A 16,931-nucleotide genomic window follows, 5' to 3' on the forward strand; every position below is an offset into this window, starting at 1 on the left:
CTTTAAGGAGGAAAGACTTGTAACATCCTGTTTCCCGTTCGGTTAATGAAATAATAATATTAGATGTTATGAGATAGGCTTGTGTTGGGTTAAGTAATATGGGTAATGGACTTGGGATAATAAGGAAAAAAGAGAAAGGTCATGGGCTTAAGCCCGTGACCCATGATATATAAACCTTATTTAACCATAATCCATTCATTCCACTCATTCCATACACCATAAAAAACACACACTTAAGCTTTCTCTCTCATATTCTCACTGTCTCTAGCCGAAACCAAGAGGAAGAATCGATTCCTGACACGAGGTAATGATAGTATGATATTGTATGGGTCCAAACCCGCTAGATCTAGTCGCGAAACGACGAGCCGAAACTACCGTTAAAGTCACGAGATCCATATGGAATCGGGTATAAACCAATCAAAATATGAGCTTAGGGGTCACCCAAGCTCAGATCTGGATCGAACGGGACGAAGAACGGTGGAAAACGACGGAGATCTCGCTTTTCCGGCGATGACGGTGCAGGAAAACGGCGTACGAGGTTAAGGATGTCAGAGAATGTTTCTGACATTAACCTAACACTAATTCGTTAACGGAAGAGTAACGAATTAACAGTAATTCGTTATGCCCATTCGTCAAGAAGAAATAACGAATTAGCAGCAGTACGTTATAAGGGTCAATTCGTTATAAAGACCAATTCGTTATAAAGGGCCATTCGTTATAAAGGCCAATTCGTTATATGGGCCAGTTCGTTATAAAGGCCAGTTCGTTATAAAGACCAGTTCGTTATAAAGACCAGTTCGTTATAAGTTAAGAAGTAACGAATGAACCTCATTCGTTATCAAACTGGATAACGAATTAAGTTTGAAAGAATGACAAAAAGGTCCCTAGACTTAGAAAAGAATGGATTAATTAAACTAGAAACGTGATATGGGTAGTGATAGTCAAATTGATACGTGTTATGTTTTCGGAGCTATGTGCATATTCAATGTGAATGTTAATACACTTACTTAAATGGTAAGTGTATGCTATTATGATCTATGTGATCGTATGTATGAATGAAAGCTCGTTGGCACGTTAACGATCCTTAGATATTGCACGTAGCAACGGGGAAAGTAATATTTAGTATGTTTTGTATGAAATATGTATGTATGAAAGTGCGTAATGAAATGAATATGTAGATAAAGATATGTATGGTTATAACATGGATGAAATGTATGGTTTAGGTAGGGAACAAACCCTAATAATATCTACGAATGTAGGGAACATACCCTAATAATATATGCGAATGTAGGGAACAGACCCTAATAATATCTGTGAATGTAGGGGACGAACCCTAATAATATCCGCGAATGTAGGAACGTACCCTAATTATATCCGCGAATGTAGGGAACAGACCCTAATAATATCTGTGAAGGTTATAGGGCGGAATGTTCTTTAAAACGTATATGTATGAATGAAAGTATGTATGTATGTATGAAAGAAAGAATGAAAGTATATAATTATGTAATGAAAGATGAAAGTACATATCTTCGGACACGTATTTAAGTAAGTATGTGAATGTAATGTATGTTGCCTGATTAACTAGAACTCACTCAGCGTAGCTGACTTTTAGCATGCACGCAGGTTAACAGACTGAGACAGCTGGTTTGAGTGGGACACATGGCAGGATTGAAAAGGCTGGCATCTGAAGATTTGTCATGATGTTTCGAATGCTATAATTTATGTTATGTTTTAAAAGACAAGTTATGAATGTTTGTAAGGAATGATTGACTTTTAATTATTCCTCGAAAGTTTTAATTCACTATGATATTTAAGACTGTGTTTATGAGTAAATCCAACGCCAAAGTAGGGGACCGGGAACGGGGCCTTACAAGATAGTGAAGAGTTTAAATTGAATTTCGTTGTGTTGTTCAACACATGAATTGGCTTGATAACAAAATTATTAACAATCAATCAGATGTTCATAACATCAATTGATGACTTTTTAAAAATACCAAAAATAAATTAGTGCAGCTACATGATTCATAAATTGAAAAAAAGGAACGGAGAGGTATAAAAGAAAATGGTAAACAAGAACACTTCAATGATCCTAAAACCTTTCTTGCAGTACAATACACACACGAATATCAAAAACGTCATGGAGCATTTAGGGACCCCATCAGAACACCAGTAATTAACTACATAACAAAAAAAACTCTTATTAACATGGATATCTACTTGTATAATAGTGGTCCATTAACTGATACCAAGGGGGCAACGAAGATTCCACTCAGTTGCTATTACTTTATAGTGTTAACACATATATTTTAAAAAAATATATATTAATATTCATGCTATAATATATGTATCTTTGATACTCCTAAACAAGGGAAAATGGTGCTTCAATTGTTGAAACAACTGAAAAGGGTAATGTTATATTGCACACTAAAGCTAGCAATGATAATGAAAATGTAAGAAACAATGAAGGAGTTAGCTAAAGATGCAACAAAAAATGAAAGAGTGAGTAAACCTACTGAGAGAGCCTGATTAAGCTTAATATGAATCCATTCATATTGATATATGTTAACGGATCTAGTTCTTGATATGTAATAGGTGATAGATAGGTTAGATTGAACGAAGTGTGTGTGTGAGAGGTGATTTTGGCAGAGTAAAGACTCACAGAGAATAATTATAAACACTTGTTAAATTATGAAGCATGTTAACGTATAGGTTCATTTGTTAAACATCCTTAACGAAAGAACACTTAAACATAACGAATGAGACTGGTGTAATTACGAAAATGCCCTTTACATTAATATAAATAAATTACAATTAATTACAAAGACCGAGATAACTAATACGGTGCACTAACAAACTCCCCCTCGTCTCTTGCTCTTTGTCTTTAATTAGCTTAATCTTTTAGTCTTCCAATCCCGACAACTATGAATTCCAAACTCGTGACAAACACGTAGTTGAAATTGCATAGCACGATCATAATGGTTGATTTCAGCAAACCGGATCTCGTTCTTAAATAAAGCATCATTATCGGACTCTGATAAGTTAACGAGCCACATCGGATCGATGATTCGTATGAATTCCGTCTTTAGGCCTTTGCCGTGAACAATGACTGCTTCGCTGGTACGGTTGTCGTAGTACCACCTGTTGAATGACTTGTAAAGACGTTGTGGACACGTCTTTATAGGTACTTTCTTCATAGTACGTGGCGGCTTGACCTTCAAAACGAGCTTCCTCCAACCTGTCTTCAGGTCGATCTCGTCAATGTGCTTCCTCGTTAGAACATAACCATGATTAACTTCGAAAAGCAGATTTTGATGGAACCATCCTGCTAGTTGATCACCACCCCGGTTCATGAGCGGCCGATTAGCAAGCGTCCTCACATCCCACCTAATGTGAGAACATCGGTTATGTATTGATAATACTAAACACCATGCTCCCACTTAATTATCAATACTTTAAGTTCCGAGCCATATAGCCACGATACAATGTCACCTTTGACAGTCTTCGATGCTTTAAAAGTTGTCTTTTGATGAGCTGTTGCACGTGCTTTGACCTCCATCTCATGTTCTTTGTCATAGTACCTATATTCTTTAATAATCTAAGAAAGACGGGCTTTGTTGCGTACCCCGAACATGCCCTCAAAAGCAGGATCATTTGAACCCGATCCGCTTTCGGACACTTTCTCTTTCTTCTTCATTGTCTTCTCCAGATTTTCTTCAGCAGCTTGAACTTGTTCGTTAATAAAGAGTGGAACACCCTAATCAACATTAGAACGTGTATATAGATTAGGATATTCCTCTGATGTCACATCTTCGACCTCGATGTCTTCATAAATAAACAATGTATCAAAAATGGAATAATCGAGTCAAATCGGACCTCATCGCCATCATTACCCAACATACTCCTCAGCTTCTAACACATCCAGTTCCTCGTCGTCCAAACCCAATAACAATGAGATTTGATCACGAGACAAGGTAAATTCCACAAACTCTCCCTCCTCAATCTCATCAGCATTTACTGTACTCATGACAACACCTCGTTTGTTGTTCATAAATAGGATGGTATTGGCTTTGATCGACTCGATTGGCTTCATGTTAGTAGTATCTTCTTATACTACCAACTGTCGATCATTGCCTTCAGTCTCAATAGCACCAACAGATGACGTACCTGCAAATTGTTTTCGCTCACTTCCACCAAAAGCCGCTACATCTGGATCTTTGTCATCATCCTTATTCTTCAACTTTTTCAACGCATCATCCTTACATGTCAATTGAAGAATAACTTCCTCATGAGCCTTAATCTTCTCCCCCTTAGCAGTAACAAGCTCACGGAGTTCTCGATTCTCCTTCTGACAGTGCGAGATATGGCTAACTATACGCCTTTGATCCATTCTCATCTGGTCTTGCAAGTGACGATCAGCAACCATTTAATTCTCTTGCAGATGCATTAAACTTAACAGCATATCCATTAACTGTGAACCGAAAAAGTATGAAACGAGGGAGGCACTGGCTGAACCTCATAAAGGATAGAGCCGACGGCTGCATTTGCATCGTTGATTGAGCCGAAGATGTAGCAATCGTCGTGATAGGAGAGATCGGCATAGGAGATAACAACAATTGTGGAATCGAAGCAAATCTTGGATCAGTGGATGCCGTCATCGTAAGTGTAATAACCGGGGTGCTAACAGTAGGAGACTTCACCGGTAAAGATTGTGGAACATACGACCTTGGTTCGTAAGGACCAATCTCCACACCATCTCCTCTTGTAGCTCATCTATCCCTTTAACAAGTTAAAGTTTCTGAATTGGAATTTTAACATAACTTTCTTACTATCTTGTGTATTCCACATGCTTCTCATCTTGATGTGTTGAAACAACGACGCACATATCTTAATACTTCCCACTTGGTGGAAAATATTATCTGGTAAAAGCCATTGCCAAAGTAGAATATGCTTTTATTTCAATTTCAAATGTCTTTTTCTCTTCCTGAGTAAAAGCATTAAAAGCTTTTGGCAAAAACCCAGTAGTTGCATCACTAATAAGAGTAGTAATATACACATCATCAAGAAATCTCGGACAATCATGATGTACAGATACTAAATGTGCTCAGAATCTTGGTTCCCACTTAGCAAAGTCGTTGAATTTCATCAATCAGGGACATTTGGAATGTGACCCGATTTCAGCGTCTAAGTGAAGCATCTGTTGCATCATCATATTTGAGATACTAAAGCATAAAAGCCAGCCATTTCAAAAATAGGGGTTAAATGATCAACAAATTCAAGTTTAGGTTAAAATTGTCCGAAATAAAACTTAAGGGTTTAAACTGTAACTTTTATTATTGAATGGGTAAGACTTGTAACGAATGGGTTGAAAATGATAACGGATGATGAACAGTAACACGAATTATGTTATAAGGTTATGGTAACGAATGGTATCAAGAATCAGGTAACGAATGACACCAAAGTTTTTACGAATGACTATAATGAATAATGATAACAAATGATGATTCAATGGTAACAAATCAGCACATGAATGATCAAACGAATAGCATAACGGATGACATGACGGATAGCATAACGATTAAGGTAACAAATAGCATAATGGATGAGGTAACAAATAAAGTAACGAATGGGGTAAAAAATGAGTATAGGAATTTGATGACGAATGAGCTACAATACACGAATGGTCAGTTGTAACAAACTGCCACGTGTCAATAAATGGTTATTGACATATAACGAATGGATGCTACAGTATAACGAATGAATCGTTATAATGTAACAATGGGACCTTCAAACCTTTAAACTCAACTTTCCATATCTTCAATCCCAGATCCAAACATTAATCCACACTAACAATCAACAATTGATATGTCGTCCAAAACTCAATCAAATTACACAATCGATAGCTTAAACGAATCGTCTAATCCCCGCGAACAAACCCAAACACATTCCAACTAACAATTTTGATCCAAAACTCGTCCGAAATCCAAATAATCACCAAACAGAAACCTCTGTTTCAATCAACCTCATATCAACTTAATTCCACTCAATTAATCAATCAATACCACAATTAAACCAAATCAAACCTTACAAATCTAATTAAAACTGATTATCACTCAATTAAGCCTCAATTATACATCTCATCATGATAATTGATTCAAAATCAATATAAACAGTTTCAAATCTAAATTTATAACAATTAAATGATAAATTCTCAACAATTCAGCATTATAACGACTAATTTCACCTACACAATCGAACACTCAGCTCTGATACCACTTGAGAGAGCCTGATTAAGCTTAATACGAATCAATTCATATTGATATACGTTAACGGATCTAGTTCTTGATATGTAATAGGTGATAGATAGGTTAGACTGAATGAAGTGTGTGTGTGTGAGGTGATTTTGGCAGAGTAATGACTCACAGAGAATAATTATAAACACTTGTTAAATTATGAAGCATGAACAACATATATATAGAAGACGAAGTCATTCGTTACACAGTCTGTAACGAACGGGACTCATTCATCTTTATTCTAACATAACTTAAATAGTATAGCGAATGACACATTCACTATACCTCATTCGTCAACATTCCATGAAGAATGGTGACTTACAAATAACGATTAGGTCCATTTGTTAAACATCCGTAACGAATGGACATTAAATATAACGTATAGGTTCATTCGTTAAACATCCTTAACGAAAGTACACTTAAACATAACAAAAGGGACCGGTGTAATTACTAAAATGCCCTTTACAGTAATATAAATAAATTATAATTAATTACAAAGACGGAGACGACCAAAACAGTGCACTAACACCTACAGATTGTGAAGTTGGAAAAGATGGAACTGAAATGGATAATGTTATGCTGCACACTGAATATGGAAATGATAAAGAACAAACAAGAACAAATAAAAGTGTGGAAAAACTTGCAGATGATGAAGTGGATAAAGATAGAACTGATGAGAAAAATAGAGAAAAATCAATATTGACTAGTGGTGAACAAAATGATAATATTTTTGAAGATTACAATACTTATGAGTAGGCTTGTCACTTTTACCCGAAACCCAACCGGAGAAAACCCGTACCCGAACCCGAACTAACCTGACCCGAGAAACCCGAACCCGAGAAAAGGCTAACCCAAACCCAAACCAGAACCGAAGTAATTCAGGTTGATTCTTGGATCCGAATTTGAGGTTTCGGGTCAACCCGTGAAACTTTAGTTTTAAAACCATATATATATTTAGGTATTATAGACTAAACTTTAGCCACTGACATTATCATAATTTTGTCCAAATGACAATTCTCATTACACCTATTATGAATTGATTGCTTATTGTTTATTAAAGTTTCAATTATTGACTGAAAGCAACTATAATCCAACACCCTAATCGCGACATGCCGAAGACGATTATGTCGGTCTTGTTTATTATGGTTTAACTTTGTTAAATTTTACTCTTATTAAGATGGTTTATAGGTGTATTTTTGTTTTGTTATTGGTTTATTTACATTACGAGTAAAGAAGAATACGTTACATTTAAATTTAGAAATGTAGTTTTTTCCTAGGATACTCGAAACCTGATTAACCCAACCCTATTAAACCTGTACCCGAACTACCCGAACCCGAAGAACCCGTGAGAGATTTGGGTTGGGTTTCGGGTCTGGATTTAAAAATTTGTAACCCGAAGAACCCGACCCGAAAAACTTGAAACCCGAAAAACTAACACGAAGAACACCCCTACTTATGAGGAAAATTCACCAATGCATTTACAGATGCCTATAGGGACAACAACTCAAACAATAATAGACTGTTATACTACCCCACCACAACTGTCTGGGTTGTCTGCATATATGCCTAAAGAACGTTTACCAACGAGGAACATGTAACATTTGTAACATAAAACATTTTATATTAACCAAAAAAAAGTATGAATTATGACATGAATATTTATTTCAGTAATGGAATGAAGGAGTGGATAAAAAGTTAGAGGAATTTGATAAAATTGTTGCTGAAATCAACGAATTGGTTAAGAAACGGAAGACAAAACATGGATCAAATGTCTGGCTATTTGACAGGTGTTGTTCTTGGGAAGCCAAATTCAATCAAAAACAAAGTTCGAAAGAAAAAGCATATGAAGCTAAATATGAAGTAGATTTAAAATAATCAGGTAAAAAAATAGATAATACGTTCTTGTATAATATCATACATGTTCAAAGTAAAAGAAATTGAACTATCTGTCTTTTTATAGAGTTGCAACAATTGATCTTTTTCTAAATAATAACATCGTAAAAGAGTTTGAAGATGTTGATACATGGTGGATTAACAAAGGAGTTGATGAAATTCAAGATTGTGTGAACAAAGACATTGATAATATTCAAGGTAAACATCCTCTAATACGAAAATTGACTCGAATCACCATATTTCAGAATTGCAATAATTTTAAGTTTCTTTTCATTCAATTTTATTTTACTAATTATTTATCAATTATTATAAAGTTTTCCATTAATATTTTTAATTAATTTTCAGACATTTATTTAATGGTTATTAACTATATACATAACGCCCTGCTTGCGGTGCGCGCATATAATGTATATATGTGTGAACCCTCAGGTGGGCAAAAGTAAAATTGCACTAATTTTGACATTATTTTACTAATCTCATGAAAATAACGTTAAAAGTGGCGGAAGGTTAATCAGGCATCATGTGGTGGCGTTGATAGCCGAAAGACAAGGGCACATGCACCAATCAGCCGGTGTCCCGATGATTGAGTGCTATGTGCCTTATGTCCAAGGCTTGATGCAAAACTACTATCGAGCCGGGGGTCTCACCGGAAGCAGTCTCTATATCCCTATGGGATAGAGGTAAGGCTTTCTACATCTTACCCTCCTCAGACCCTATCATAGCATTGCTATTGGTGGGATATACTGAGTACGATGATGATGATGATGATGATGATGATGATGATAACTATATACATAAGTTCATACTTAGCATTTAATACTTTTGAATTATCTTGATATTGCATATACATAAATGTAAAATAAATTTGAAACGTTTAAAGTGTGAAAGGTTATTTAGATATTTCAAAGATACCGAAAGAAAATCATGTGTTATCTTTACATTTAATACTATACAGTACATTGTGTATAAAGAAGATTATAACCTCAATGAAAAATCAATTTATATTGATACAATTTCTCAAGCAAGAAAATATCAGATAACGTGTCTTGCTACCCTATAAACAAAGTTCATTTGGCCTCCAATCATCAGCAAATTTTTTGTTCTTCTCACAAAAATACAATCAAAGCCCTTTAATAGTCCGATGGCGACTCCAACCAAGGATTCTTTTAATCGAAGTGATATTTCAGTATCGAGTACTCAACTTAATTTTAGGTTATCGATCTGTTCTCCGTACATTATTTTCTTTATAAGCACACATAATTCTGCTAAAATACTTTTCTCTTTAACGTGCTAGTATTTATACATAACTAAAACCCATGAATGAAAATGAATGAAAAAATTGGCTTTAATGATTGTTAAATACAAATCAAAGTTATTTGGATTTTCCTTGATTTTTTACTTGTTTGATCTTTACCGCATATATACCAAAAGGTTTACAGTCCAAATGAAGGTTCACATATTTTCTAATTTTATTGATTTTTGTATGTTAAAAGGATATGTGTTTTTTCATCTGTCATAAATTTAAAAGAAAAATTATAAAATATGGACTGCTTATTCTGATATCATCAAAATCATGACTTGTTTTGAAGTTTGTATTTTTTATTTTTAACTTTTCAAGAAAGCTAAATACACACATATATATATATACTGTTTTTTTTAATTATGATAATCAAAGGGCCATGGAAGAAGAACAAGAAATTCATCGCGATGGTGCTTCATCGAGTTCACAAAGGGGAGAAGATTCATCGAGTTCACAAAGGGGTCAGGATAAACGCCATACACCATATTCAATTCGAGAAATTGAAAAGTAATATTCACTTTATCTTTTTTTCTTTTTTAAATACAAATATCTCTTGCTTGTCGCGACACAAACCGTTGACCTTTGGGTGTTATTGACCAACTTTTCATTTTTATTTTTTTTTACTTTTTCTAAATATTAATCCTAAGTTGATGGCGTTAGTATTATAACTTATTTCATTTGTTTCATTTTTTATGTTGCGATAGTGTATTTAGGACGAACCCTCACCTTGATGAAAATACCATCGTCAAACAAGAAGCTCTTAGGAACCCACTTTGCGACAAATGTATTGGATGTGCAACTCTAGACGTCGGATCGGGAGTGGAGCTTGCAGCCGAGAGAGATCGAGTAGGTAGAGACTCTTAATTAACACAAATTTCTTATAATTATGTATCATAAGCCATATATTTTTTTAGTTTTTAACTTTATACACTTTCTGGCTGGTTCTCTTACTATTATAAGGGTGTAAATGAGCTTAGCTATTTAAGACAAGTTCATCCCGTTTAATTTAGAAGAGCTCGAACTTATCTCGTGAGTTCCTTCTAAACCTTGAGCTCGGCTCGTTTGCAAAATTTAACTCATGTGCAATTATTATTTTATTCTATTTATTAGTAATTGTAACCTTTTGCCTATAACATAACACATATTAGTTAATTTTTATAAGATTATTATATACTATGATATTTATGTAATCATATAAAATCTAGTAAAGTAAAATGGGATAAACATAAGCTCGTTTAGGGTCTCGAGTCACATAAGTAAAGCTTGGGCCCACACTTGTTAATTAAGCAAAATTTAATTTAGGCTTGGGCTCATCTAAGCGTGTACATGAGCCAATCTTGAGTATCACAATGTGATGTGTTGTTACTAATGAAACTTAACTTTGAATTATAGTAAGAACCTACAGAGATGATGACCTAAACCCAATCGAGATTGAAAAACAAGGATATATTAAGTTGGCATCAAGTGCCATGGAAACTTGGGCAGGTTAATGCTCCATTATGGATTAAGAATAATGAAGGGGAGGAGAAACCCTTAATTTTGATGAATATGAAAGGGCTTTTCCTCCATGTTTTGGCTCAAAACCACTTGGATTTGTGTCAGAGGGTACAAGGGCTAGTTGTGTGGTATCAATGAGTAGTGGAGCCCTTGTAGAAGCATTACCGGATGCGGTAACTTATTTATTTGTCTTCATAAACTTTGATAAAAAAAACATATATGTTAAGTATACAAGAACATGATTTCAAAAATAACAGAAACAATGGAGAGAAATGTTCGTGGGCATTATTGGAAGCTGTACTACTGTGAAAGTAATATCTTCTAGAACAGGAAATTCAACAAATGGAGTTCTACAACTTGTAAACATTCTTGGATTCTTTATTTAGTCTAATTCTATTTTAGCTAATGTTATTGAAATGAGCAGATGTTGAAAAATCAAAACTTGTTGCAGATGAAAGCAGAAATCCAACTTATTTCGCCTTTAGTGCCTGCTCGATTCTTAAAGTTTATTCGGTTCACCAAGTGTCACGCAGACGGGGCATGGGTTGTTGTTGACTTTTCAGTTGATCATGATTTAATGGAAGGATTCGAAGCCAGAAGGATGCCTTCGGGTTGTATTCTACGTGATATGCAAAATGGTTTCTCAAAGGTACAATATAAATATCCATTTGTATACGCGGCCCGTCTAACTATGATATAACTTGAATGAAACATGTGTAGGTTACTTGGATCGAGCATACAGAATATAGTGAATATTTTGTCCCGAATGAATATAGACGGTTAGTTCGCTGCGGTATGGGCTTCGGCGCCCAAAGATGGCTTAGTGCCCTTTTTCGGCACTCTGAGTACTTACAAACCACCATTTCACCCATTCTCAACCGCATCTTGTATCACAAATCAAGAAGATGCTTGAAAGATCTAGCAAAAAGTATGACGAGTATCTTCTGTTATGGTGTTTGTTTAACCGATATTCAACAATGGGATGTGGTTTTCGAGGCACCAGGGAGACCAAGGGTAATGGCACGTAAGTGCATAAGTAGTCTAGGTCGACCATTAGGGCTAACCATGAGTGCAGCTTATTCGGTTCGGATACCAGCAAAACACCGACAGTTGTTTCATCTGTTGTTAAGGTTAGACTCAAGGGGTATATGGGATCCGATATGCCATAGCCTTGCTGAAAGGATAGTGGTCTCTTACCCATTTAACCAGAATGAGGAAAGTTCTAACTGTGTCTCAGTTTTAAAATCCAATGTACGTTTATGAAATTACGTATTATTATGTAGTCTTAATAATCAAATAATCATTTTCTAAACTTTATTGGTTTGTAGCATGAAATGACAACGGGGGAGAACCAGATTATGGTGCTGCAGGATTCTGTGAGTGATACGACAGTATCACTCATTGTATCTGCAACTGTTGATTCCAAGACAATATCTATGGTGTTGAACGAAGACATAATTCCTTATGTGCCTTTCTTGCCAATAGGCTTAAGCATTGTCCCTTACTACGGTGAAGGTCGCGAACCTAATGTTGAATGTGGATCCATGGTGACTGTAGGGTCCCAGATGTTGATACCAGGTCAAACAGAGATCACAACGGAACACATCATCACGATGAGACAACTTTTGTCACTGACAATTCAATGAATCCAAGAGGTTGTTCGAGCCAATCGACGAGGGTAGGCGATGTTGGAAGACAATACAAACTAGCAGTTGGAAGAAGTCGTTGGAAGATTGTTGCGTCAAGAGTTGAGGGTCTTAAGTTATTAGTTCCTAAATAAGATCGGTTGTATGATCTTTTTTGTTTAGATTTTATATATTTTATGTGTGTTATAGTACTTATAAAAGCGAGCAGTAGATTCATGATCAATTTGTTTGAATTTTATAGTTATATTTCAAAGTTTTATTTATTTTTTTAATTTTATTTACAATAATATATCATTAAAAAAGATCAAAGTGGAGAATTTCATATCGGATTGGAATAAATTGGTACCCTCAAAGGTAAATCTCTTTAACTGGAGGGCAGAAAAGGGGAGAACTGCAACCATGGATGCATTATTCAAGAGAAATTCGGTTGATGAAATATTAACATAGTGTCTATTGTGTGAAGGTTAAAAAGAATTGGCAAAACATCTACTCATTTCTTGTTGCATTGCCTCTATAATTTGGCAATTGATAAGTGGTTTGTGTGGTATTAACCCGGTGTACGCCTTTGACGTCCAGGATGTACTTAAGATTCATCACAGTAGCGGTCAAGAAAAGACAAGAAGTAAAGCAATACAAGTGGTAATCTTCATGCCGTGTTTGTGTATATGGAAAACAAGAAATGAGGATATATTCGAGAATAAACGGGCTTCGGTTAATAGAATTGAGGAGGACATCAAAAGACTATGCTATCTTTGGGTAAAGAATAGGGGAAAAAAGTAGGATTGGTTGGGAAAATTGGTGTTCTTTTCGTTTTGAAATTTTTGTATTTGATGTATGTAATTGGGTGTTAAGTCGTATTCTAGTCTAGTCACTTGTTAGTCAAGTCATTGATGTTTCTTTAATAAAATGGTTGTTAAAAATTAAAAATGATCTCATAACATAATAATTGGTACAACATTTAATATTTTTTATTTAGAATTTTTGAACATTCTGCGTATTGCATATTCATAAACATAAAATAAACAAAAACGTTTATAGTGTGAATGGTTATCTAGATATTTTAATTAAAAGATACAAAAAAGATGTTTTTTTCTCTAGCGTTGAATACAATTGATTACAGCAACGAGAAAGAAAGAAAGAAATGGAAAGGGTATGTTCTAAGAACCAGAAGTTTGTAGTTATCCAGCTAACGTAAGGAGTAAAACCCTATGAGCATTGTTGAGAAATTGAAGTTTAGGGTTTAATTGCAATATGAGTTTCTTTGTTAAATATATTTTTGATGCAAATTTAGAACTAAGTCTGTTGCTAATTTGAGGATATATTATACCTTAAATATTGATGATTCTTGTTGAAATTGGGTTTATATGCTAAATTCAAGTATGATCTATTTTCGGGTCGAACCGCGTAAGTAATAATCTAAGAGAATGATCATAGTTGATTAGAGTTATGTTAAATAATATTTGAAATTTCTATGTGTAGTTGACTGTATGATGTCCTTGTTGGAAATATGCACCGGTTCGCTTAAGTCAACGTGGCTAACCGGTTGTGACCCGTAAGAGTTACACCGTGGGTAACGAACATAGACTGCTTACACTAATTAACCGATAATGACTAATGAACGAGTATGGACCTTTAAAAGGATTGGGCTTGAGATGGGCTTGGTGGCCTGGCATGATTAACTAGTTAATATGTCATTAGGTCTTTATGCAAGCTAGTAAGAATAAACCCTAGCCATCCTTGTTCTCTCTCCCTCTCGGGTCCTACCTGCTGCCGTCGCACAGCCGTCGCCGCCCAGCCACCGCAGCCAGCCACATCCATCGTAGCCAGCCGCAGCCAAGCCGTCGACGGCATGTGCCACCTTTGTTTCCGGTCCATTCGTGCACCGCCACCGTTGGTCATAAATCTCGTTTAGTTGCCTAGCGTTGTCCGTTAGCCCTCGGTGTCTCAACCGGTTATTTATTAACCGAGGTAAACTTAAATATTGTCAATTAATATTTGTGTTTCTTTGGTTGTTTCGTCTCATACTCGTATTGTTTCTAACCGGATCCTGTACGGTTCCTAAAAGTGATGATTACTCGTTTTTGTATTCCGCTGCGTATTCATTTATTAATATGATTAATAATTATAAGACCAATTTTATTAAACCGGGTTTAAAAGTTAAACCGTTGACTGATCATGACTAGAACCCGACAGTGGTATCAGAGCCTTGATTACAACATACGAGTCGGATCCGGTCTTTTCACTGGATCTACATCATAAACTTCAAGATAGTTGAAGTTTTTGTTCTAGATAATTTCCCAGGGCAATCTTGGTTTGGTCAAAGTTTTTGTTTATTTTATTTGACAAAAATTCTGCCCGATTTTATTTTTATTGAATATGTAAATCTGGCCCAACCATTGTGTGTTTGGTTGTTTGGTTTTGATTTTGGTCATATGGATGGTTCAAAGTTGTATTTAATTTTTTGGTTTTATTTTATGATTTTTGGCCACTTTGATGGTTCAAAATTATAATAGGTAGGGTTTGGTTTTTCATTATATGTATTTTATAATACTGTAATAAAGAACACCCGAAGGAAAATCGAGGACGAGCTCAAGGAGTTCTAGAAGTCAGTGGGACTTAACAAAGATGACGGGATGCACCAAGAGTCCATCCTTGTGGTTTTTTTGTATTGTGACCCATTGACCTGATTGGTCTTGCTAATATGCTATAGCAAGACCAATCACCATTATTGGCCATTTAAGATTTACATATTCTTGTTCGCTATTGTGGTTGCTTGCTTTATTATAATAGGTTATAATACCACCAATCTAATACCAAGTATATTAAAATAAAATTTAATTAACCAATTTTGTTTTTGCAAAATTAAACTAAATTTGATTTTCCAAAACTTATAACTTAATAGTTTATCTATTAACTTAAATTGGTTAGAGATATCGCGAAAAACTTAGTTTTAATAGGTTATTTAAAACTATGTGTTCTGAGAGATGAAAGGGTTTATCAAGTTGTCCCAATTAACACAGTAAAACTGGACTTTTACTCTACGTAAATCATAAAAATTAATCCCAATTTTAAAATCAATAGTCTATGTCATCCTATTATAAGCCATACTTGAGGCATACTGCGAAATTTCAAGTGTTTGGAGCTACAACACCATACTTGTTTTCTAGCCTATCCCTTCAAGGTGAAAGGGTTTCGTTGACACATCCGACCCTTTCAAACGTGACCGTACTAGGGTGAATATTACTTTACTCTTCAGTTACGTGCTACAATTGTCTGAAGAGTAAAGTGGGCATAGATGAGGCTAAACGTATCTACTTAGGCATTTGTTGTCTTAATATGCCTCATAACCGAGAGTTATGCTTTATTCACAAATGGCAATCGTTGTCAGTCTGCCTAACCACTTACTAATGTTGTGTACTACAGCTGCCATTACTAACTGGAAGCCAGATTCTCAAATCCCTATTATATTAATGTTAATTGGGTCATTAATGATAGGATTAAAACATCGAAAATACTAATTAAGTTACTTTTCCTTATTTAACAGATGTCAACTGATAATAACTCCTTTTTCAACCTCAAGACTATTCTTGAGAAAGAAAAGCTAAATGGCACTAATTTTCTTGAATGGCACCGCAATTTGAGACTTGTTCTCAAAATGGCAAAGAAGCTCTATGTTCTCGATGGACCGGTTCCATTAGAGCCTGAAAACAATACAGCTGCTGCCAGAAAGGTTCTTGAGAAGCATAATGACGACTCTGCTGAAGCCTCATGCATTATGCTAGCTACCATATCTTACGATCTTGCTAAAGGCTTGGAAGATTTTGGTGCCTATTAGATGCTTGAGAAACTCAAGGGTATGTTCCAAAAACAAGTCCGTCAAGAACGCTATGACACCATGAAACAACTTATCAGCTGCAAAATGGAACAGGGGTCCCTGTTAGTGCGCATGTCATCAAGATGAAAGGGTACACCGACCAACTGAAGAAACTTGATTATCCCCTGTCAGATGAAATGGCAGCGGACTTCATCTTGAACTCTCTCCCCAGCTCTTACGACCAATTCATAATGAATTTCAATATGAATGCCTTGGTGAAGACAGTGCCAGAGCTTCATGGTATGCTCAAGACGGCTGGGATGAATATTCCTACTAAAACCAATCAAGTTCTTATGGTTCGATCTGCTGGTGTCAAGAAGCCTAAACTCAAGAACCGGGGTTATAATGGTAAAGGAAAGAAGAAGGTTAATGTTGCTGCTAAGCATGCCACCAACACTAACAAGAATCTTGCAAAGGCACCACCGCCGCCT

The 16,931-nt window shown here is 35.5% G+C and overlaps 1 protein-coding gene across 1 annotated transcript; it reads left to right on the forward strand.

Moving 5' to 3' along the window:
• Positions 1–11,114: 11,114 nt before the first annotated feature.
• LOC143574682 (homeobox-leucine zipper protein HDG1-like) lies at positions 11,115–12,626 on the forward strand. The gene is made up of 5 exons (XM_077059249.1): positions 11,115–11,153; positions 11,238–11,291; positions 11,405–11,629; positions 11,701–12,231; positions 12,309–12,626. Exons 1-5 carry the CDS (start codon positions 11,115–11,117, stop codon positions 12,624–12,626), a joined length of 1,167 nt encoding a protein of 388 aa, XP_076915364.1.
• The last annotated feature ends 4,305 nt before the right edge of the window (positions 12,627–16,931 follow it).

Source organism: Bidens hawaiensis, unplaced genomic scaffold, assembly GCF_021521415.1.
Source record: "Bidens hawaiensis isolate Kalapana, Puna unplaced genomic scaffold, B.hawaiensis_p1.1 tig00027082_1, whole genome shotgun sequence".
Lineage (NCBI taxonomy): Eukaryota > Viridiplantae > Streptophyta > Magnoliopsida > Asterales > Asteraceae > Bidens > Bidens hawaiensis.